Source organism: Anabas testudineus, chromosome 3 (assembly GCF_900324465.2).
Source record: "Anabas testudineus chromosome 3, fAnaTes1.2, whole genome shotgun sequence".
NCBI classification, from domain to species: Eukaryota; Metazoa; Chordata; class Actinopteri; order Anabantiformes; family Anabantidae; genus Anabas; species Anabas testudineus.
In genome coordinates, this window is record NC_046612.1 from 282,783 (window position 1) to 308,189 (window position 25,407).

At 41.7% G+C, this 25,407-nt stretch overlaps 1 protein-coding gene and 1 long non-coding RNA gene across 2 annotated transcripts; both read left to right on the forward strand.

Moving 5' to 3' along the window:
* Positions 1-1,680: 1,680 nt before the first annotated feature.
* Positions 1,681-3,630, forward strand: LOC113174885. Its single transcript, XR_003299918.1, has 3 exons — positions 1,681-1,707; positions 3,412-3,515; positions 3,591-3,630. It is a non-coding gene; the product is annotated as an uncharacterized LOC113174885 (long non-coding RNA).
* A 7,255-nt stretch (positions 3,631-10,885) lies between these two features.
* LOC113174520 (arachidonate 15-lipoxygenase B-like) lies at positions 10,886-17,183 on the forward strand. Its single transcript, XM_033325929.1, is given in 14 exon segments — positions 10,886-11,041; positions 11,177-11,381; positions 11,517-11,592; positions 12,218-12,340; positions 12,429-12,532; positions 12,884-13,047; positions 13,140-13,283; positions 14,298-14,501; positions 14,677-14,763; positions 14,842-15,011; positions 15,410-15,546; positions 15,626-15,726; positions 16,689-16,859; positions 17,004-17,183. Coding segments are annotated over 14 exon segments (2,022 nt in total).
* Positions 17,184-25,407: the final 8,224 nt, after the last annotated feature.

A 25,407-nucleotide genomic window follows, 5' to 3' on the forward strand; every position in this document is an offset into this window, starting at 1 on the left:
TACCCAAGATTATTTGGAAAGTAAATGCTCATTGTTTGGTTTTACAAGACATGAGGAGAAAGTTAATCAACCTTCATATGTAAATTAGCAGTTAAAACAGTCGGTTTACAAATAACAGTATAAGTATTTATTGAGCTGTGAAAATATGCGCAATCATCTTTGTGCAAGTTTAGTCTCTATCCATCTCAACCTTTGTCAAGGTTGTAGGAACCTGGTTCTGATTTTGATAGCAATGCTGTGACATTAATGTAGTTGCTCATACTAAGCTACTCATTTTTGAGCAACAACACGATTGACTGCATTTGACTCATTCCATGTGAAGTTCAACAGAGCCAAAGTAACATTACATTTAAGATAAGATGAACTTTATTAATCCATTTGAAGTTTAAAGTTAATGACTGCACTGCCTGCAATGGTGGAATTTGGAGGGATAGATAATGTGAGTTTTCCTCAAATAATGTGAGTTAGGTTGATTTGCTAAAATTCTCAAATGTATTACCTAAAATTAACAAGAGATTATTTCATTTTTAAGGTCGTGTCTTCATGTATTTAACTTTGTTTAAAAATGTCTCACGAGTATAGAAAAGCTTATTAACAGCAAAAAGAAACTTGCAAATTATAATCTAAAAATGTTACCTAACTAATTTTGTTCACTTATGCTTTTCTAGAGCCAATTGCAAAGGGAAGAAACAGGAAGAATTTTTTTTGTGTGTGTGTGGTGCCTTTTACTCCTCTGTGCAATGTTAGAGATTCTTTTCTTTCATTTCATACAGAATGAAAGCATATGTTCATAATATTTAAAGAATTAAAACATGTTGTTACTAAAGTCATTGTCATTAGTCCCATGGAGGCCCCTGTCCGCCACAGCTTGGTCTCTGTCAAACAGACAGAGCTGACCTGATCACGTTTCCATCAGTCACATCCTGTAGTAATGGTGTCAACATATCACTCTTTTAGAATTGAATGGTTCAACCAGGTTCAAGAGTAGGGTATGTGGACATATCATATGACATATCAGACTCGCTCTGCAGAGACAAAGGACAGCATGTGAGGCTCACTGAGCTGATGAGCACAAACATTAGTTCTTAGTACATCTGTGTTTGCTGTGACAACGCTGCAGGACAGGGAGGAAACCACAAGTTGATCCAGCACAAACATCAACTTCCCTAATAAATTTTTCACATTCAGGTTCAGGATGTTACATCTCACTATAAGAGAATAACATTAAGTTTCATTAAGGCACAGGGACACTGGACACCGCAAAATACAACCCCTATTCCAAAGTAAGCGTTAGGACTCAATGTAAAACCTACATAAGAACAGATGTAATGGTTTGGAAATCTTCTAAACTAATATTCTATTTAGATTAGAACAAAGAAAACACATCAAATGTTTTAAGTGAGAACATGAAAATGAACCAATTTAACAACAAAGTCATGTTAAAACTGATGCAGAAACATGTCTCAAAAAGTTGGAGGACAGAGGCACCAACAGTCTGGAAAAGTCAATGGTACTAACAAGGTAGCGCTGGAAGAACATTTAGCAGCTAATGAGGTTAATTAACTACAGGTCATGAAAATTTGTTCTGGCCTGTGTTTGAACAGTAAAATCAAAATGTATCCAAGGCATTTTCCACTTGTATTAAAGGGTTACAGTGATCAACCCGATAGACTCCAGACAGACGAAGATTCAGACCAACAGACAGAGGTGAGAAAAACATCTTTGTTGTAAAATGTGTCGGTAATTTTGACAGGTCGTAGCCTCCCGGGCCTGCAACACAATCAGTAGAGAATTTGTGAGTGATGTGAAGTCAGTTATCTTGTTGTATGAAGAAGGATTATGCTGTGTATAGATCTCAGACTCTACTTCTAATCAGCCACATTCCCCTGATCTGAGTGAGAACAATGTGTCAATCATCAGCGGTGAGCTCAAAGGAAAACATGTAAAAGTGCATCGTACACACTTTCCTCCTCCTCTTTCAATGCTTAGGAAATTCGCAGGGCACAGTAGTTGTATGCTTCCAGAGAGTTAAGCTGCAGACTGTAGTCAGGGCTGAGAACGAACTCCCTGCTTCTTCCCTACGGGTGGCAAAAGCTGCAGGTAACTCTCCTGTTCTTATTTTATTAGACGTATCTGCAGCCTTTGACACTGTGAAACATCAGATTCTTATGACTGCACTCTCAGACTTGGGCATCTCTAGATCAGCTCTAGCCTGGCTTCTGTCATACTTGTCCGGACGAACCTTAAAGGCATCCTGGCAGAGGCGTGTCTCTGACTCTCATAACCTCTCCACCGGTGTACTGCAGGGCTCAGTCCTTGGTCCTCTTCTTTATTCCATCTATACTTCTTCTCTAGGCTCTATCATCCATTCACATGGCTTTTCTTATCACTGCTATGCGGATGACACACAGCTCTTCCTGTCCTTTCCACCTGATGACTCTACTGTCTCATCTCGCATCGCTGCCTGTCTCTCTGACATCTCTGCTTGGATGAGAGAAAGACCCTTTCGACTTAACATTTCCAAGACTGAAGTTCTAGTTTTCCCTGCCAGACCTTTGACACAACATAACATCAGCATCAACATTGGATCTGTGGTGATTGTCCCCGCTAAGATGGCCAGAAATCTGGGGGTCATCATCATTTGTAGAGCGCTTTTTACAATTGACATTGTCACAAAGCAGCTTTACACAACCAAAGAACAGTACATGAACAGTGTATGTGTATGAGTCATAATAATCAGATTGTCCCTGATGAGCAAGTCAAGGGCGACGGTGGCAAGAAAAACTCCCTGAGAAGACAACAGGAAGAAACCTTGAGAGGAACCAGATTCAACAGGGAACCCATCCTCATATGGGTGATTACATGCTGTGTAGGCAGCAGTCCAGTATAACAGTTAATGTCTTTAAGTTAATGTGGAGTCCAGTTAGTTAATTATGATGATCAGCTGACCTTCACGGAACACATCGCCACAGTCTCTAGGTCGTGTAGATTTGCCCTTTACAACATCAGAAAGATCCGACCCTACCTGACGGAGTACACGACCCAACTCATTGTACAGGCGTTGATCATATCTTGTCTTGACCCAAACCCCTGCAGATAATCCAAAATTCAGCAGGATGCCTCATTTTCAATCAAAACTCTGCACGCTCAGTGACCTCACTTTCAATATTTAAAAAACTGCTGAAAACAGAACTCTTCCGCATCTTCCTTTGCACTTGTACTTACATCTCTTGAAACAGAAACACTTTTTTGATAGCACTTTGCTTTGATGTTTTTTCTCCTTGACTTAGATTTTGTTTGCTTGCCTTGTTCCTCATTTGTAAGTCGCTTTGGATAAAAGCGTCTACTAAATGACTAAATGTAAATGTGTGGGTCTGAAGTGTTGGTTTACAAGTGAATCTGTCCTGAAAGTCAGCAGAAAACCGTCTCCAGTTGTGGAATCAGTGATCTGTGAGCCATGCGTCCTGCTGTTGCCATCCTGATGCTGACGCTGACCATGAAAGTCTCAGCACAGGGTAAGAAACACACAGCCTCTGATGTTCTCTTCAGAACAGGGAGCCAACTGTGACAGCACTTGTGTCTCTTATCAGAAATTGATGAGCTGTGTAAGAAGAATCCTGTGGTGCCGTGCAGACAGGATCTGAAGGACGGACCCTGGTACCAGTTGGATGCCAACCGCTGTGTCAGGGCCTTCTTCTACACACAGAATCTCAACTTTGACAGTGCAGAGGTGAGATCTTTAACCTGTTTACCTCCACATGACCCCGAGACCCTGAGTACTCGATGTAAGATAAGATTAACTTTATTATTTCCTGTCCTTTCCAGTAGAATGTCTGACTTTTACGTGTAGCGTAATAACAAACACTAGACAATATACAAGTACTTTTATTTTGTTGTATTTAATACTTTTAGATGAGATGACAGTTCTTCTGGTCTTTACTGATTTCAGGCTGCCTGCAATAAGTACATTGTTGGCAGTTTCAAAGGGCAGCTGGTGTCGATTCATAACCAAGATGAACTGAACAAAGTGCTGTGTGCCATGTACAAAGTTCACCCCAGGAAACCTCACTACTGGATCGGATTCAGACTTTCAAAGGTGCGTTTTCACATACAGAGCTGTGAAGTAGCTAGGACCTTGAGGTTGTGGGGCTGAGTAAGACAGCTGACATAATGAAATGTAATAAATGCAACACTCATCTAATAACTGTTCTGTTTTTTCAGATACCTTCGGGTAAATATGTTTTTCAGTGGACAGATGGTCTTGATCGCACCTTTACCAACTGGGCCGGTCGGCAGCCAGACAATTTCCTGTTTAGAGAGGGATGTGTGGAGATGAACTACTGGTGTAAGTAACTGAAGGGAATGATTTGTGGATCATTAGAGCTGTAAACAGGATAAAACATGAAATCAAACATGAACTCAGCTGATGCTGGCAAAGTATATTTAGTAGTAGTATATTTAGTAGCATTTTACGGGAGTGGTTCCAGTTAATTTACTTTTACTTGATTACAACTCAGAGGGAAATATTGTACTACATGTATCTGACAGTTTTAGTTACTTGGAACTGAATCTCCTGAACTAATAAACTCTGTTTTCTTCTGGAGGAAACATCTACAACAAACTGTCCAAACACAGGAAATGGTTGTTGTTGTGTTTTAATTGATTAAATAAGCGACAGTAGCCACAGTTAGTTTCAATCATGTTCTGTGTTTGCAGCCTGGGGGCTGTGGAACGATGCCCCATGTGGGGAAGAAAAACCTTATACGTGTCAAGTGAGACTCGCATGAAGAGCTGCAGCTGGAGCCATTTCCACACTGACCACCCCCAACAAGCCCCTGCATCTACTGCAATCAATAAAGAGCATCAGAAAAACTTGTTTCATTTTGTCTGAATTCAGTTTTGTGTTAGTTGGAAACTTTTAAAGACTGAAATTTGTTTCTTAAAATAAATTCACATGAATTTCAATTGAACTTGGTTCCCTTCTGGTTTCAGAGCTACACAGCTGTGAACTTTGATCAGCAGTTGATACCATCCACACTACGTTCCTGGGTTCTATCACACACTCACATGCCTTTTCCTATTATTTTCACTGGATAACTCTACTGTGTCTTCAGACATTTCTTCCTTTGATATTGTTTTCGACGCAGCGATTCAGGTTTGAATTCACTGGTCAGCCAGGTGCCTTCCTGACTGGAAGTGGACTCTTTATGATAAATCAATGCAGAAAAAAAATTCAATTCTGAAAGGTTCACATACTTTTTCAGGACACTGCCTCCTCTTTTAACAAGGCAGTTCTGTCCAAACTTTACCTGCTTACATGCTCTGTTGCACAGTTACAGTCAGTAAAATGACAGACACACAACACATCTTCTTTATCATATTGTTTGCCTGGTACTGTTATGTGGAACGGTAGAAAAATGTAACTTGGTTACTGGTTTGTCCAGTAACCTGGGGAACTTTTACTATGGTATAAGACCAACAGAAAGACGGACGATGTAAAAGTTACATAAAAGTTGATTAAAAAAATTACAATTAATATATTCATGAATGAAAAAGTACAAAAAATCGTATATGCTGTCAAATGTATTAGAAAGAAAAGAAATCAGAATTGGCTTAGATAATTGCAATCAGTGCCTATCTGTCAGTGGTTACTATTTATTTAGATTTAAAATTGTGGTTTGGCTGAAACTGTCAAAGGAAAATAGATAATAATAATGTAATAGACAATAATATTTTATTAGTTCCTAACCTCTTTCACTACATAAAGTCTGGCTCAGTGATCTCTACTGATGTCTCATGAGGACATGGTGCACACAAAGGGACATGTTTGAACGACCTTGGATCATGTCCAATAAAAGAGAAATTGAAACTCAAGTGAAATGTCCTGACTAACTTGTTCTGTGATGACAGAAACAGACAAGGTTTCATTCTAAACAATTTACTGTAAATCAGCACATCCTCTCTTACTGGAATCTTTTTTGATAGCACTTTTGCTTTGATGTTTTTTCTCCTTGACTTGGATTTTGTTTGCTTGCCTTGTTCCTCACTTGTAAGTTGCTTTGGATAAAAGCGTCTGCTAAATGACTAAATGTAAATATGTGGGTCTGAAGTGTTGGTTTACAAGTGAATCTGTCCTGAAAGTCAGCAGAAAACCGTCTCCAGTTGTGGAATCAGTGATCTGTGAATAATGTAATAGACAATAATATTTAATTCAATCTTAGTTCCTAACATCTTTCACTACATACAGTCTGGCTCAGTGATCTCTACTGATGTCTCATAAGGACATGGTGCACACAAAGGGACATGTTTGAACGACCTTGGATCGTGTCCAATAAAAGAGAAATTGAAACTCAAGTGAAATGTCCTGACTAACTTGTCCTGATTAACTTGTTCTGTTCATTCTAAACAATTTACCGTAAATCAGCACATCCTCTCTTACGGGAATCTTTCTAAAGACTAAAGACACAACAAATGTGTTTGGGGGGAATGTGGAAGGAAAATGTGGAATAAATCCGATCCATGTAGCTGCGGCACACCTCCTTCTGCTTGTAGTTGAGATTAATATTTTCTGAATCAATCCATCTCAGCCATTCTTTCTTTCAGTCTTAATAAATTGTTGTAGCAACTTTCCATCTCACTAAGCTCCGGATAAAACAAAGTGATAAAAGTTCTTATGCACAACAAACTTGGTCACTGCCTTATTATTCATCTAGCATTATAATTTAGCATAATCTGTATATACAATCTAGAAATTACTTTAAGGAGTTTCCTGGTATCCCAGTGGTTACAGCACATGCAAAATAACATTTATGGCCTCGCTCTTCTCTGTATATACTTTATTAAGCCCAAAGGGAAATTCCAGTGTTGCAGTAACCATTGTGCAAAAGCATACACCAACAGAAGAGATAAATAAATAAATTATGCAGAACTGTATATATTGCAGGATGAAAGTGTATGAAAGGATTGGTACCTCAACCAGTTGATAAGGAGGACACGATAACACTATGATTAGTTAAAAGATTTATTTTAAGAGGCTCAGGAGGGGAAAAGGGAAATATGACACAGGAAACAAGAGCTGGTAACAGGTGAGCTGAGGATTCTGGAAATTGTTGTTGAACAGGAGAGTGTGGAGTCAGGGAGCAGGAGATTTTGGGTGATAGGTCGTAGCTAACGTCTATGGCCAGGAACAGACAGTGGTAGACGGGGGTCGAGCGAGGAATGTTGGGAGAGAAAGACTAAAAGACAAAACTAGGCAGTAGAGTAAAGGGTAATGGAGTTTAGAGACACAGGAGCTAGGAGGCAGGTCTGAGGTGAATCAAAGACCAGTGAAATGGTGAGTGAAACAATGAGCTGAGGAAGGGCAGAGCCTTGGTCTAAAGAGGACAGGAGGACGTTATGTTCATAGGCAGAAAGAGAAGAGGAAAATGCAAGAGTGTAGGGCTGACAGTAGGACTTTGACTGTTAGAAAAATGACAAGCAAGGCTAGACAGTTGATTCACATGATGCAGAGAAGAAAGGTGGACATACTGTGTGTCCAGAAGACCAGGTGAAAAGGTAGCGAGGCTAGAAGAGATGGATCAGGGTTAAAGTTGTTTTACCATGATGTCGTTGGGAAGAGAAATTAAGTTGGAGTTATTCTGAAAAAGGAGTTTGTCAGGAATGTTCGAGAGGTGAAAAGAGTGTCAGACAGGGTGATGACTCTGTAGCTGGAAATTAGGTGTGGTGTTCAGTGTTGTTATGTGGTATGTCCCACAGGTAGGATGGGAGTTCTGGAGTGAGTTAGATGATGTAATGCAGAGCATCCTCAGAGGTGAGAGAGTGGTGATTGGTGAAGAACTTAATGGACATGTTGGTGAAGGGAACAGAGGTGATGAGATTTTGATGGACAGGTTTTGTCTTCAGGACAGGAACACAGAAGGACAGATGGTGGTAGACTTTACAAAAAGGATGGAGATGGCTGTAGTGAATATTTTCTTCCAGAAGAGGCAGGAACATAGTGTGACATACAAGAGCTGAGGTAGAAGCACTCAGGTGGACTAGATCTCAGGTGGTGGGGTGTAAAATGACTATGGTGGTGAGGAAGATGAAGAGGAGTAAAGGAAACAAAGGACGAAGTGGTGGACCTTAAAAAGAGAAGAATGGTGTGTAGTTTTCAGGGAGGAGATAAGGCAGGCTCTGGTTGGTTAGGAGTGTTTTCAGATGACTGGACAACTACAGCTAATGTGATTAGGGAGACAGGTAGGAGGACACTTGGTGTGTCATCAGGGAAGTGGAAAGTGGACAAGGAGACTTGGCGCTGCTATGAAGAAGTCCAGGTGTGTATACAGAGTAAGAGGTTAGCTAAGAAGAACTGGGACACAGAGGACTGAAGATAGTAGACAGGAGCACAGGGAGCTGCAGCGTAAGGTGAAGGTAGAGGTGGCGAAGACCAAACAAAGGGTATATGAGGATTTGTATGTTAGGTTGGACAGTAAGGAGGGAGAGGTGGATTGGTACAGGTTGACGAGGCAAAAATATAGAGACGGGAGAGATGTGCAGCAGGTTAGAGTGATTAAAGATAGGGATGGAAATGTATTGACAGGTGCCAGAAGTGTGACGGAAGATGGAAGGAGTACTTTGAAGAGTTAGTGAATGTGGAAAATGAAAGAGACCAAAGAGTAGAAGAGGTGTCTGTTGTGGAGCAGGAAGTAGTAAAGATTAGTAAGAGTGAAGTGAGGAGGAGGAGGATGAAGAGTGGAAAGGCAGCTGATCCTGATGAGATACCTGTGGGGGTATTGAAGTGTCTAGGAAAGGTGGCAGTAGAGTTTCTGACTAGCTTGTTTAACAAGATCTTGGAGAGTGAGAGGACGCCCGAGGAATGGAGGAGAAGTGTAATTTACAAGGGAGTCGTGCAGAGCTGTGGCAGGAATAAAGCTGATGACCCAGAGTATTGGAAGCTAGGCTGAGAGCAGAGGTGAGTGTTTGTGAGCAGCAATAGTGTTTCATGCTTAGAAACAGTACAACAGATGTACAGAGATGGCCAAAGGGAGTTGTACTGTGTCTTCGTAGATCTAGAAAAAGCATCTGAGAGGGTGCTGAGAGAGGAGCTGTGGTTTGTATGAGGAAGTCTGGAGTGAAGAAGGATGTGAGAGTAATGCAGGTCAGGTATGAGAGCCGTAAGACAGTGGTGAGGTGAGCTGTAGGTGTGACAGAGGAGTTGAAGGTGGAGGTGACTCTGCATCAAGGATCAGCTCTGAGCCCCTTCTTGTTTGCTCTGTGGATGCACAGGTTGACAATGAGGTTAGACAGAATACATGTGTGTGAATGAAAGGAACCCAAATGGATCAGTGAGGTTACAGGGATGAGAGGTAAGAAAGGTGCAGGACTTTAAGAACCTAAGGTAGCCTAACATAACAGCTGCTCTAGGTAAAGTTTTTAATAATTAGCTGCTGCAGCCTTGACTAGTCTGTTACAGTGTTGCTGTGAATTTTTCTGATGTTATATTTCATAAAAAATTCATTTCTGATACAAATCTCCAGGTGATTGAAGGGGTGGCTGTAGGCAGTTGTTTACCAATCATAGGAGCGGTAGTTCCATTCCCGGCTCCTTCTGTCACATGCCAAAATGTCCTTGGGCAAGATACTGAACCCCAAGTTGCCCCTGGTGAGTCAGATCAGCTGCACAGCAGCAGCTCTGCCATCGGCGTGGAGTGTGTGTGTGCGAATGGGATGTAGTGTAAAGGCACGTTGAGTATCCATTATGTAGAAAAGTGCTATATATCTTATATATATATATAAGAGCAGAACTACTACTACTATTTACCATTGTGCTCTAAAAAGATTTCAACACCCATAAAGAAACTGTCAGAGACCTCACCTGTGTATTTTATCTACTTCAATTTCTATTACTGAGGGCAGACTGAACAAATGAACCTTAATGTATGATGGAGTTTAGCAGCAGTACTGTAGTGTATATATGACAGTGATAGCTATTCATTCAATTAATGGTGTTTTACAGAGTTGTACAAACACTGTCATTGCTAATACAGCCTTTCTTCTCCTATTTTGTTTGTTGTGTTGACTTTGGTCTGCTGTTAATAACATTTTTCATTTGTTTTATTTTTACTGTACTTAAAGACTCCCTGGTCAAGGCCTGATTTTTAAGCCGTTATTACATTCGATCACATTTTGATTGATTTTAACTGGACAAAAAGGGATTTCTATAAATTTAGGAATAATGTTCATAAAAACCTTAAATATTCAAGGGTTACAAGTATGAAAGACTCTCTGTTTTCTTTATGTTCAGAGTGGCCTAAAAAGATTGTAGGCCAGGTCTATATGAGGAATAAAAACTGTAAAATGAAATAATAAAACATGAGTAAATTAAACTAAACAAAAATGTGATCAAAATTAAAATCTGTCAGGTGGTTTAAACATTACTAACGATGTCAAGCATTTCATTTTTTTACTGCTGCTAAACATAAACAGAGGGAGAATGTTGATTTTCCAGGGTTAGGGTTAGGTTTTTTGTCTGATAACATGGCCATGCACATGGCATGGTCAGCTGAACCAGGAATGAAGGACTGGTAGTTTAGCAATGAGTGATGGTTTTGGACAGGACATAAATGAACGCCATCCTCCCCTTGGTGATATTGTACTCTGATTTGTACCAGTGGCTTTGCTGACCCATGTTGTCTGGACATAATGTTCCCAGTGGTTGCACCACTGCTGCAACAATAATGGCTGTTATATTCTACATTTACATTTTTTAACACATGTAACTATATAGTATTCATAAATATCTCATACATACCTCTACCTTAATAACGATTCTTCCTCTGGCTAACACTGAATAAACCATATTATTTTCCTCTGCCACCAGGGTTCTTCTGCTTTCTGCAGTTAACATGGTGGATTATGAAGTGATTGTATACACTGGTAAGTGTGTTGATGCCACCACCTTTAACAATATCTTTATTAAGCTGGTGGGCACAGATGGGGAGAGCAAAGACACGAAGCTCATCAGTACAGTCCACTGGATTTTACCCTTCAGCAAAGGAGAAGTAAGTCTAGAATATGGAATACCCATCTCTATGGTAAAATAAATTCCTCAGTTTTGTCTGTATTGAAACATAAAAACTAAGTGACTGTAGTGAAACCAGTTGTAGTTGATCCACATTCTACTTTGTCTACTCCATGTGTCGAGTTTTACTGTTTCCTGCTTTAAATCTGTCGGAAAGCTGGTTTTGGTAGAGCTGAACAAACAGTGCGGCTGGCTGTTCATAGAAGACTCATGGTTCCCCGACAAGGTGGAAATAAAATCCCCTGAAGGGCAAACCTACATATTTCCCATCTACCGCTGGATCAGTGACAGCAAGGTGCACTGCTTCAGGGAGGGAACAGGTTTGTGAACAGCAAGGTTCTGTACTTATAATATATAATCTCTATATATTACATAATATAATATATATAATATAATAATCTGGCCGGGAAAAATCACAGCAATGTGTCTACAGTTACCTTTTATTTTCTATAAAGCTCTCAGAGTCTTTGAAGACACCGATCTACACAGCTGTCGGCAGCAGGAGCTGAGGCAACGAGAGAAAGACTACCGGTGAGATCTCAGAGCTGTGGACCACGAGTGTGCAGATGTAGAGCAATGTTTATGGGTGTGGGTTGGGGGAACTCTGGATTCCTCTAAAGTTCATTATATATTAATAAACTGAGATTCAGGGTTTATCAGACACATAGCGGAAACACGATAATGTGACAGAATAGAGAGGAACAGCACGTTCGTTTTAAATCTTATCTTACACAATACTGCAGTCAAGTAAAAGTACTTGCTCAGAGAAATACTTCACTACTACAACCTCTACTTTAAGAACAAGTGTGTTTTAAACAAACTCACCAGTGTAGAAGTTGAGACCAGATTTGTTTGACAAAAAGAGAAAATCGAGACCAAAGCGTGTTGCTACCAACAGACTGAGGAACATTAACTTCAGCTGGTAAAGGTGGAGCTGATTTTAACTAGTTTATACAGTGACAGGGGGTTTGCTAATATTTTATTGTTGATCACATTCATCCAGACCTCCTCACCAGTTTGACGTTTATGTACTTACAATACTGATTCCATGCCGGTATGGTATTCTTGCATGTAATACTGTAAATGAAAATTGCAGATGGACTGGAATCTAGACTTTTCAAGTTTCTCACCTGTGTGCTCTTCTGTTTTCTCCCAGGTGGGACGTGTATAAAGACGGACTGCCTCACTGCATGAGAGCAGAAAACGCTCTGTCTTTGCCTTGTGAGTTGCAGTTCTCCTTCACCAAGGCTACACAGTTTTTCTACAATATAGCCACTGGGTGAGGTCCTCCAATCCTATCTATCCATCCACCTTTATATGTGTAGCTATAATGTACGGCAACACTTTACTGTATGTTTATTTTCTAGACTGACGGAGCTGAAACTAAAGGGGCTGGCTGATCTTGCAGAGAGGTGGCCTGATATGCAGCATATCAGTCAAGTGTTCTGTTGCAAATCAACGGACTTATCAGGTACTCTATTATTACAGTAGTTCATCAAATCAATATACAAATCCTAATTTTACCTGAAAGGGGATTTACAGTCTGTACAACGACACCAATGATGAGTGAAAGAGCCATTGACTGGAACATACAGAGAAGAGCAACATAGTAGATTTGCATTATGGACAATCACATTACAAACTACTGTAGAATTTCTACAGTGTGTAAAGACATTGAATGATTGTGCTGGGACATGAAGACTGAACATCTGAACTCTGGAGTGCATTTTACCCTTTTATAAATGAATGGCACATCTCTGAAAGTGCAAAAATAGAACATCCGCAAAAAAGCAAAAATGCACACACACTTTTCTTTTTCCAGCCTACATCACAAAACATTGGAAAGCAGACTCTTTGTTCGGGTACCAGTTTCTAAATGGCATCAACCCCATGATAATCCAGCGTTGCACTGCTCTGCCAAGTAACTTTCCTGTCACCGATGACATGGTCTTCCTCCACGGTCGTAGCTTGGCAGATGAAATGAAGGTAATTGGTAAATAGATTCTGGTAGATATTATTAGAGCAATGTCTTGTCCCATGACTTCACCCCCTAACCCTAACCCTAAATTTCCAAACAGAATGGAAACATATTTCTGTGTGACTACAAGAATTTGGATGGACTGCAACCAAACATCGTCAATGGGAAGGAACAGTACTTGATGGCGCCACTGGTCCTGCTCCACAAAACCCCTGATGATAAACTGATGCCCATCGCTATTCAGGTGAGAGTGACAATCACATACACCTACTTTCAAAACTGTGAGCTACAGTCTCAATGTGGCTGTAACAACAGCAGCATCCACCTTACTAATGGTGTAACAACATGCTACAACCTTTGCAAGTAGCAGCTACTGTCGCTGAAATGGATTCTCTGGTAAAATTGCTGCTGGTAAAATCGCTTTATTACTTCCTCACTGAGCTCAACACGTATGAAAGTTATTGTCGTAAACCAGTTTGACAAGCTGTTGAAGCTCCCAAAAACACAAGTTCAGTACAAGTTCAGCTTCATCTTGTCATTGTTCTAAGGTGCTTCCTCTGTGCTGTTAAACATCTCCTGTACAGGACGTCCAGTCAAACCAACCGTCGTCCTAGCTGCATTGAAACGTCTTTACTGTCTATGCTCACCACTTGTTATGGTGTCACTGTTCTACCTGCCATAGCTCACGCTTTCCCTGCCATTGCCTTGTACCTTGTGACTAAGAAAAATGTAAAATATTGAAACAAACTTATGTCGCTCATACTGAGTGAGTACCAGACACTTGAGTGGTGATGATCCTCTCACGTCATTCTCCACCGTATACCTATAACTCTTCAGTGATACAATTACAGTATGTACTTAATTTATTAATCCGAGCTTCATCTACCAGCATGTAGGCTTTTTAGCTATCTAAAATGTGACCTGTGTTAATGTGGATTTTGAAGAGGTCCCTGGACTTCCTCACCTTACAGCACCATTGCTTTCTTTGTACTTTTCATCTAATAAACAACAATATTTAGAGACTTTAGAGACACAAGCACTTCTTCTGAAGTTAAAGCTAATCAATGAATATAGGAATTTCCCCATAAACAGTGGGGGAATGCAGTACATTTACTCAAGAACAGTACATGTAAAATAATTGCTCTTTTCAGAAATATACTACTTTTTACTGCAGAATCACTGATCTCTTATCAGTGATAAGGAATTGATGGGTTCTGGTAACTGGAGTGAATGAACCCAGTCACTCTGTCTTCTGCAGCTGAAACAGACTCCAGCAGATGACAATCCCATCTTTGTTCCCACTGATTCTGTGTACGACTGGCTGTTGGCCAAGACCTTTGTGAGAAGTGCAGATTTCAGTGAGCATCAGCTCAGCTCTCATCTGCTGCGGACTCACCTGCTGGCTGAGGTGTTTGCAGTGTCACTGCTGCGTAACATTCCCATGATTCATCCTCTGTACAAGGTAAGACTGAACCTGCTGTAGTTTTTTCAATATGCTGATTTTTGCATAATTCCAACCACAGTATTTTAGTGCGTACACTATACAGATATAGTTCTTGCATGTTCATGCAGCACCAGGATTTCTGACTTTGTTGACAAGAAGTAGTGTTATTTACAGATCTCCCTCTTTCCTTCAGCTCCTCATACCTCACACTCGCTACACTCTGCAGATCAACATCTTAGCTCGAAATCTTCTCATATCTGAGAATGGTGCTTTTACAACGGTACGAAAACACTGCTGAGTAAACAACTATCTATGTTTTGTATCCGACTGTGTGTCTTACCTGTCTTGTCTTGTTTAGTATGCAGCTTCTGGTGGAGAGGCTATGATCACAATCCTGGAGAGAGCCCTGTCGTCACTGACTTATAAATCCCTCTGTATACCTGACGACATTGCTGATTGTGGACTGGAGTCTGTGCCGAGCTTCTACTACAGGGATGATGGACTCAAGCTCTGGGAAATCATCCACAGGTAGATATTTGGACAGTTTGCTGTCTGAAAAACACAAACTGATAGTTAATGTGTATATAAAGACTCACAGCACTGAGGTGGAAAACAAAGTCACATTCTTTGCTCAGTGTGCGTCTCAGATGAGACTTGGGGTCACATCCAACCTGATATCAGCCACAAGAGATTTCAGTTTAGAATTTGCTTTTCCATTTACACCTGTCCAACATCAGGTATGTGATGTCCATTTTCTGTGGAGACATGATTTGGGGTCAGATGGTTTTTGTCACTGTCTGGCTGCTCTGACATTGCAGTTGACTTTGCCACTACACTGAATCCAGTTAACTGCAGTCTCAATCAACATTAGAGACCATATTTGACTGAGAATGTTTACTACACCTCTTATCCACTGTTTGTTAAAGCTTTGTGCAGGAAATATTGGAATACTACTACAAGAATGACAAAGAGGTCCTGGAAGACTCTGAGCTACAGAATTGGGTTCGCGACATTTTTGAACATGGATTCTATTCCAAAGAAAACTAAGTCTTTATGATAAATGGTGCAATTTTCTGAACCAGTATCATAATGCGTATCATCTAAATTAATCTAAATCTAAGTTTTTTCTCTCTAATTCTCAGGAATTCCACAGAGTTTTAAAACCGTGGCTGACTTGGTCAAGTTTGTCACCATGGTGATTTTCTCCTGCTCAGCCCAGCACTCTGCTGTCAACACCGGACAGGTGATGACCAGGATGATTAATTATAATGTTGCTATTGTTCTCGAAGGAGTTGTTGATAACTGGAGAGAGAGGGGTGAATAAATCACGCCGTCCTCTTCTGAAGGAAATCAGCTAATATCAGCTCTACTGTTTTGATAATGTTTTATGCATGCAGACCTTATTCCATCCTGGATCAGTCCAATGATGGCTGCAAATTTAAGGAGTTTAATAGAGGCGCTAGAGGAGGTGCAGTGCTTTTTGTACAGACAGTAGACGAGGGGAAGAGCAGGCAGCTCTAAGGTGCTCCTGTGCTGATGGTCAGAGGAGCTGTTTTCCTAAACCCTGCCTCCCGTCTGTCAGGAAGCAGATGATGCTCATGCACAGTCGGCTGGGAGAATTTGGTCTGGGGCAGCTCTGGTATGATGGTGTTAAATACAGATTTAAACTCAACAAACTAGTCTCTGACATTGGTTTCCAACTTCTCACACACTGGAGGATGTAGTCCAATTCTAGATTGACTGTGTCATGCACAGACCCGTTTACCTGAAGGACTGCAAACTGTCCAACAGCAGGTTGGTTATTGATTTAAGGAGGAAAATTACCACTTTCTCAAAGACAGGCCTGGAGTCACCAAGCTCTGCAATCCTGTTGTTCAGTAGTACAACAGAACTATAAATGATGATTTGAAACTTTAGGGACTGTGCAGAGCTGCTGAAGTGACTGGTTTGTACGACACGAATGGAGCAGAGTCTGCAGCTCTGCTAGCAGCTCTGTATGGCTGTGCTATAAATGCTACAAAGGATAACATTCTTGTGTTCTGACAATGCAAACATGCTGAGCTGATACACAGTTCCAGTCAGAGTTTAAGCATGTTAGCATTGCCTAGTTGGCAGTAAACACAAAGTGTAGTTTTGCTGTATTTGCTCGTAAACAATAGTACTGGACAAAAAACGACTGATGGACTAATGACTCCTTCATTGCAGTATGATTATGGTGGCTTTATGCCCAACACTCCCATCACTTTACAACTTCCTCCACCAACCAAAAAAGGGGTTGCAAATGAGGACACGCTGCTGCAAACACTGCCAGACATTAATGCAACCGTTCACGGCATGGCTACCTTGTGGCTACTCAGTAGGCAGTCACCGGACTGTGTAAGTACATGTGTACAAGACTTGAAATTCACAGAAACTCGACATGTATTGATTTCACGTATGGGAAAGTATGTTAATATGTCACTTGATCAAAGACAATTCTGAGAAAGATTTGTTAACAATGTGTCATTAATGTATCATCAGATCACTCTTGGCCAATACCCAGAGGAACATTTCACCGAGGAGACTCCCCGCAAACTGATCAAGGTTTTTCAAGGAAAACTTCTACAGTTAAGTGCAAACATCAAAGTCAGAAACGAGAGCCTGGAGATCCCCTATACATACATGGATCCAGCTGTGATGGAAAACAGTGTAGCCATTTGAGTCTCGACAAACACAGAAACTGATGCTTTTAGCTGAAACGATAGTGAACAGAAAACTGTTTACTGATGTCTTTATGCTGCCTGTGCTAAATAAATAGTTTGAATCATAATATTCCATGATATCTTACATCTTTAATTACGTTTACTGTGTAATAGTGTTACAAAACGGACGGACAAGACTGACGGGGACCAAACGGGTGCGAACAAAAAGTATATTTATTAACAAAAAGGGCAGGGGACACAAGGAACTAACCAACGCCAACAAAGTAACAACTGAAAGGAACACGGTGGACAAAAACAAAGTGACAAACAAAAGCACTGCCGTAAAGCAGGCAAAAGACGAACCAATAAACCTACAAAACATACAAAGTACCAACCAAGAAATCACCAGACAAAAATACAAACTACAACTCACTAACAGAAATACAAAAGTAACAAACGAAAATCACTGCCGAAGGCAGGAAAAACGAGAACAAACAGGACAAAGTATCAACTAAAAAACACTGCATGAACGCAGATCAGACAAACCAAACGTACAAACAAAATGGAGGTTCCTGACGGACAAACGAACAGACAGACTAACCAGAATCATGGAGGAGTAGTGTGAGAGCATGAATGCATGTCAGGGTGACAAACCAGCACCGAACTAAGGACTGAGGAGTGCTTTTAAACCAGAGTGATGCACAGGTGAAGAAATGGAAAATAGCTGACAAAGGCTTCTCACATGTACTTGGTCCAGATGAATCACAGCCCACCACCGAAAGAAATAAAGAAAAGAAAAGAAAAAATCCAAAATCAACAATGGGTAGAACAATTACATCTTGTTATCAAGAAGTGTTCTCCTAACACTCTGCATGACTGAATATACTGTTTACATGTTTCAATTCAATTCAGTTCAATGTTATTTGTAGAGCGCTTTTTACAATTGACATTGTCACAAAGCAGCTTTACACAACCAAAGAACAGTACATGTAAGTGAATGTATATGAATCATAATAATCAGATTGTCCCTGATGAGCAAGCCGAGGGCAACGGTGGCAAGAAAAACTCCCTGAGAAGGCAACAGGAAGAAACCTTGAGAGCAACCAGACTCAACAGGGAACCCATCCTCATATGGGTGATTACATGCTGTGTAGGCAGCAGGTAGTCCAATATAACAGTTAATGTATTTAAGTTAACGTGGAGTCCAGTTAGTTATTTGCAGGCAGACTTGTTCCATTCCTTGACTATTGAGCGTTGAGTCGAGACCTCCGAGAAACAGCTTCCGACGTCCGCCGAGGCCAAGACCGACTTCATCCCTTTGGGCAAACGGTGGATCCAGGCGACGAGATCTCCAGCCAGAAGTTGGGCATCAGGACGAGTCAGACAGGTCCAGAGGGCAAAGGGTGGAATGACGTGTAGCTCGACAGAGAGACAGGAAGAGGGAAATAGAGAGGTAGAGAAAGAGAGAGATGGCAATTAGTTGTATTCACAGTCGGATGAAGTTTGAGGTGAATGTATATTTAGTGTAGTGCAACAGGGACTCCGGCAGGACTAATTATGACAGCCTAACTAAAAGGGTGGGCCAGAAGGAAACACAGACATGAGGGCTCCCTGGCATGTAGAGCAACCAATCACTTCACCATCAACAAACCTGAGTGATCAGTGAGAGTTGGGAAGACAGCATCTAAACATACCAGTTCACCATAATGCTCTACGTCCATGAGTCCTTCCCAAATCTATCTACAAAAATGCTTGACTAAATAAATAGGTTTTCAGCCTAGACTTAAACACTGAGACTGTGTCTGAGTCCTGAACGCTATTTGGAAGGCTATTCCATAACTTTGGGGCTTTGTAAGAAAAAGCTCTGCCCCCAGCTGTAGTTTTTATGATACGAGGTACTGACAGGCAGCCAGCATCCTCTGATCGAAGTAGGCGTGGTGGATCATAAGACACTAGCAGTTCACTTAGATACTGCGGCGCAAGACCATTTAATGCTTTAAATGTCAAAAGTAGTATTTTAAAATCAATGCGAAATTTCATTCGGAGGCCAATGAAGTGTAGATAAGATAGGCGTGATGTGATCGTATCTTCTGGTTCTAGTGAGGACTCTCGCTGCTGCATTCTGAACTAACTGCAGCTTGTTTATTGAGCAGCCAGACAGTAAGGCATTACAGTAGTCCAACCTAGAGGTGATGAAAGCATGGATTAATTTTTCTGCATCATTTAGTGACAAAATATTCCTTATCTTGGCAATATTTCTGAGGTGAAAGAAAGCTGTCCTGGTGATATTATCTACATGAGCTTCAAATGAAAGACTGGAATCTAGAATCACACCAAGGTCTTTTACTTTTGCACTAGATGTAACAGAAAGGTCATCTAGAGTTACGCCATGATCTAAAATCTTGCTTCTAGCTGCAGATGATCCTATAACTAGTACTTCTGTCTTATCAGGATTTAGCAGAAGGAAGTTAATTAGCATCCAGTCTCGTATATCCTTTACACATTGCTCAACTTTATTAAGCAGTTTGATCTCATCTGGTTTTGATGAAACATAACTGTGTGTCGTCAGCATAACAATGAAAGTTAATACCATGCTTACGGATAATGTTGCCCAGAGGAAGCATGTAGGGGGGGGGGGGGGGGGGGGGGGAGCAGTGGGCCTTAAACTGAACGCTTTGGAACACCAAACTCCGCTGGAGAGCATGTGGAGTAATCGCCATTTAGATCTACATACTGATAACGATCAGTCAAATAGGACCTAAGCCAGGAGAGGGCCGTTCCCTTAATTCCAACATTTCCTAGTCTGTGAAGGAGAATACTATGGTCAATAGTGTCAAAAGCTGCACTGAGGTCGAGTAGCACAAGCATAGTGACGCTACCCTGATCAGAGGCCAATAGGAGGTCATTTACTACTTTAACAAGTGCCGTCTCTGTGCTGTGATGAGGACTAAAAACTTACTGATAGAGTTTGTGTATGTTATTTCTATGAAGATACGTGGATAGCTGCCCAGCTACTATCTTTTCGAGAATCTTTGAGATAAAGGGGAGGTTTGATATCGGCCTGTAATTGGACAGCTGACAGGGGTCGAGATCAGGTTTCTTGATTAGCGGTTTAATAACTGCTAATTTAAAACACTTTGGGACATACCCACATCTGAGTGAGGAATTTATGATTGTCAGCAGGGGTTCTATTATTTCTGGCACTATCTGTTTTAGAAAGTGTGTCGGTATAGGGTCTAATGTACAGGTTAAAGATTTTGCAGAAGAGATGAGTGAAATTAGTTCATTCGCTTCAAGAGGAGTAAAGTAATCTAGGTACTGATCTGCTGAGGTTAGCTCGTCACCTGTGTCAACTAAATTGTCTGGTTTTAAAGCTTGGATTTATGCCTTATATTCACAATTTTGTTATTGAAAAAGTTCATGAAGTCCTCACTACTGCACAACGTTGTTGCGGAGATATCTGCAGTGGTCTTCTTTCTAGTTAATTTGGCTACTGTATTAAATAGCTCAAAGCTCATGACCATAGGTCAGGGTAGGAACGTAAACTGACCGGTAAATCGAGAGCTTTGCCTTTCGGCTCAGCTCCTTTTTCACCACGACTGACCGGTACACCGACCGCATTACTGCTGCCGATGCACCAATCCGTCGTTGTGAAAAAGGAGCTGAGCCGAAAGGCAAAGCTCTCGATTTACCTTTTTCCCTCACTCGTGAACAACACCCCAAGATACTTAAACTCCTCCGCTTGAGGGAGGATCTCCCCCCCAACCTGGAGAGTGCAAGCCACCTTTTTCCGGTTGAGAACCATGGCCTCGGACTTGGAGGTGCTGATTCTCATCCCAGCCCTTTCAAACTCGGCTGCAAACCGCCCCAGTGCCTGCTGGAGGTCCCGGTCTGATGAGGCCAACAGGACAACATCATCTGCAAAAAGCAGAGATGAGATCCTGTGGTCCCCAAACCAGATTCCCTCTGGCCCCTGGCTGCGCCTAGAAATCCTGTCCATAAAAGTGATGAACAGGATCGGTGACAAAGGGCAGCGCTGTCGGAGTCCAACATGCACCGGGAACAAGTCTGACTTACTGCCAGCAATGCGAACCAAGCTCCTACTCCGGTCATACAAGGACCGAACGGCCCTTAACAAAGGGCCCCGAATCCCGTATTCCCGAAGTACCTCCCAAAGGATGCAACGAGGGACACGGTCAAACGCTTTCTCCAAGTCAACAAAACACATGTAGACTGGATAGGCGAACTCCCATGAACCCTCAAGCACCCTGGCAAGAGTATGGAGCTGGTCCAGTGTTCCACGGCCAGGGCGGAAACCGCATTGTTCCTCCTGAATCTGAGGTTCGACTAGCGGCCTAATTCTCCTCTCCAGCACTCTGGCATAGACTTTCCCAGGGAGGCTGAGGCATAGGCCTTTTTACACTAATCCTACTAGTACTGCTATTGCATCTAGTCAAACCAACGCTACTAGTGGCACTATTGCAAACTAGTGCTATCAGTTGAACTAGTACTACAGGGGCCACTAGTAGCAGCTAAGCCTAAACTTAAAGTACTGAAGATCGATGGTGGGCTGAGCAACGAGGTATCAGACAGGGCTGCTCCCTGTGCATGTAGTTGTGCATCTGAGGAATAAGGAGAGTGTCAGCAGGAATTGGGATGGTGTTGTTGAGAAGGTGGAAGTGAATCAAGACCAGTTTTAAAATCCTTTTGCCTATAGGAGTGGAGATGGTTACTACCACAGATGTCATATAGGGGCTCTCGTGATCAACTTTCTGGTGAGCGTACTCTGGCATCACCTGGCCTGTGTAGACCGTCCTGCAGGTCTTCTTAAACAGGTTTAGTTCATCATTGTGATTTTTTTCTGGGACCAGCTTCACTAGGTGCTGCAGTGTGTTTTTATTTTAACCAAAGATCAAGGTGGTCAATGTCTGATCCACTTGTCCAGCAGAGTGTCCGCTTTCAGGCTGCAGTTTGCTCCGAGGTTTCTCTCCGGAGACCTGAGGACTCTGCCATTCTACAAACAGCCGATACACTTCCTTGACACTGCACTGTTTTTAATATTTCAGTTTTACCTTTGTTTTATCAGAGTGTTTTTTTACCGGCCTTGGCCTCTGGCCTGGGTCTCAGATCAGCACTGGTTTCCAAAAGGATTTTAAAACTGGTCTTGACTAAACTGTCTGCTGATGAGCAGAAGATGCTGTAGGATTACTGCAGTGGCGTGGAGAGTCCAGATGAGCGGGATCCCTTTCATGCACTTCCTCTACAAGCCCCCCCACGGAAAAAAAGAACTGGGGACCTCCAGTGGAGGATCTGGGGGTGTAACAGGCCGCACGAGCTGTTTGATTTGTTACACAGGGTTTTTGGAAGTTGTGTGTGTGGCTGGATTTTAAGATCTACCAGTTAATTGACAACTCTGGTGCTGGTGCTCTACTCTGTGTCCACTAGGTGGTGCTACCCAATGAGCTAAAGATCAGCATCTTCAGCTAAAAAACTCAACTCATTGTTCACAAAACTTACAACTCAACATTTTGTTTCAGCATAAAATCCGAGACATTTCACAGTGGTGGAACGGTAACTCTTTTACCCCCCCACCATTTCCTTGAGTATTAGTCAAACAGCAACCTTCCTCTCAGAGCAGTTCAGTGTGTGTGCAGTTTGATGCACTGAACACTTGCATGTGTGACTGCAAGACCAGATTTTATGGACGATACCTGGACATATACTCTGACAGGTATTTTAACACCTCCGACCTATGACAACATGAGCATTGTGTCTGAATGACTACAGTATCATCCCTCAGTAGAACTACACTACAGGGAGTGAAACAAGATGTGCTATGTCTCAGACCAGGTGCACAGCATTATTCCAAATGACATTAAGTGGCATTAAAATGTTGTGAAGTCACTGTGAGGCAGATTGTTCATAAGTCCTCACACAAATGTTTATACACACCCAATTCCAAAAAGGTTGGTACACTGTGTCAAATCTTCCAAGTCTCATAAACCCACATTTTATGCACAGCACAACATGGTGTAGCCAAACTGTAGTTTGGTTGTGATGTACTATGTACAAAGTGCTGTGAACAACCAGTGTTGTTTAATCCTGTTATTGTGATTGGAAAATGAAAGTGTCAACACGGTGGATTTGTAGGTGATTGGCTAATGGGCGGGAGTTAGAGAGGTCAGGGGGTCAGCTGGGAGAAAAGTGAACGAGAGACACGGAGACATTAAGAATGAAAAGTGCAGTTTTAACGGTGAATATTGTGCTTGTTTCTCCTGTTGTTGTACCCGCTGCAGCCCTGTGGACTGCACTACATTAAATAGTTTTGTTAACCCCGCAAAGAGGAGGAGGCCGACTCTGTTTGATTAGCATGTCGGGCTAACAACCAGCTAGCGTGAGAAGAGACTCTTCCAGACTTCCCAGATAGCGCTCCAGGTGACCAGGAGAAAGCCTGGCAGCTCCTCTGGCAACGAGGGAGAAGGGCACGGTTCACCTCCCCGATGAACTGACTCTTGTTGCCCACTGCCGTTAGCTGTGAGCTAACCTACGGACTGCTGCTGGATCGTCCCGACAGCGTGGAGGTGCAGCGTTTGGACACGGACATTGACACTGGCTGTATGTGAGTACTCCAACTTTGACTGCAGCTAGAGTCAAAGGGCTTCAACGTTTTTGGCCACCACGTTCCCAGGCGTCGACCAGGCATGGAACAGGGGGTTAGTTGTATTTTTACTTAATTTATGTGTTTTCTCTCTGTTCACCAGCTGGTGTGTGTGTGTGTGTGTGTGTGTGTGTGTGTGTGTGTGTGTGTGCCCACAAAGTGAAGTTAAAGTGAGATGGTCAAAGCTATTAACTTTTACTTTTTTAATACAGTTTTTTGTTTTGTTATTGTGTTTCTTAAATGTAGGATATATTAAATATTAAATGCAGATGATTAAAGGGTTGAACACAGTACCAGTACCTTTCCATTCTGTCGTTACTTAAACTTAAAGGGTTGTTCATGAATCAACTTGGGGAAGTAAAGTTTAGCTCAGGGTGCTATCATATTATTAGAGGGTGAAGGAAGCCCTACACAAATTGTAGGCACTGCTGGGATATTTCCTAATTTACTTATTTTAAAAAATATCATTTATAAAATAAAAAAAAAAAAGTAAATTTGACAACAATTGTGTTGGAGTTATAAGTAGCAGTCAAACCATCATGTCAACCCACCAAGAGTTGCAGCTGCAAGCTAAACCTAGATCCAGTACATGCTAGTATTGTATGATGTCCCGGCAGAAGCTGAAATAGCTGATAATGAAGAAGCAGCTCATTCAGTGAAAGTATTTGGAGGAGTCAAAGAAAGAGTCACCTAACTGCATGCTGAGACGGGCAGTAACCTGGTGCTTTGTGAGTGCTGTTACAAAGTAGATCCAGACGCCATTACATCATACATTTACATTTTACATTTTAGTCATTTAGCAGACGCTTTTATCCAAAGCGAATTACAAATGAGGAACAAGGCAAGCAAACAAAATCTAAGTCAAGAAGAAACAACATCAAAGCAAAGTGCTGTTAAAAAGTGTTTCTGTTTCAAGAGATGTGAGAATGAAAGGGTAGAATTTTTATTTTTTTATTTTTTTTTAAGTGCAAAGGAAGATGATGAAGATGCGGAAGAGTTCTGTTTTCAGCAGTTTTTTAAAGTTGAAAGTGAGGTGGCTGAGCGTGCAGAGATAGGCAGCTCATTCCACCATCGTGGGATCACTGAGCTGAACAGTTTTCCTTGGTGTCGACTGTGTGGTGCTGGTACCACCAGACGACGTTCCCCGGTTGAGCGCAGTGGACGGGAGGGGATGTACACCTGAACGATTGAATTGAGATAAGATACCAGCAACCATTGAGTGTAGATTCAAAATGGAAAGTTGTCTTTCTTACTGAACCTGTGGAAATGCAAATGACTTCAAAGCGAAGCTCCACAAATGAATGAAAGAGGAAAGCAAAACAGTAAGTGATGTGCATGCTCTGCTGTTTGCCGATGTCCCACAGGCTAGTTCTGAATCCATCATTCAAGCAGTAGAAGATCTACCTGGAAATACCATGAGACTTACCTATGAGAACAATGCCTTTCGCAACCTGCTTATGTTTTCTGGAAACCAGCCCACCTCTGCAGGTGAAGAGAACCTGGCGCAGTGGCTTGAACAAGCTCATCTGATTGATTGATTGAAGAGTGCAACTGCTCTGACAGAGAAAAAAGCCTAAAAGGTTGT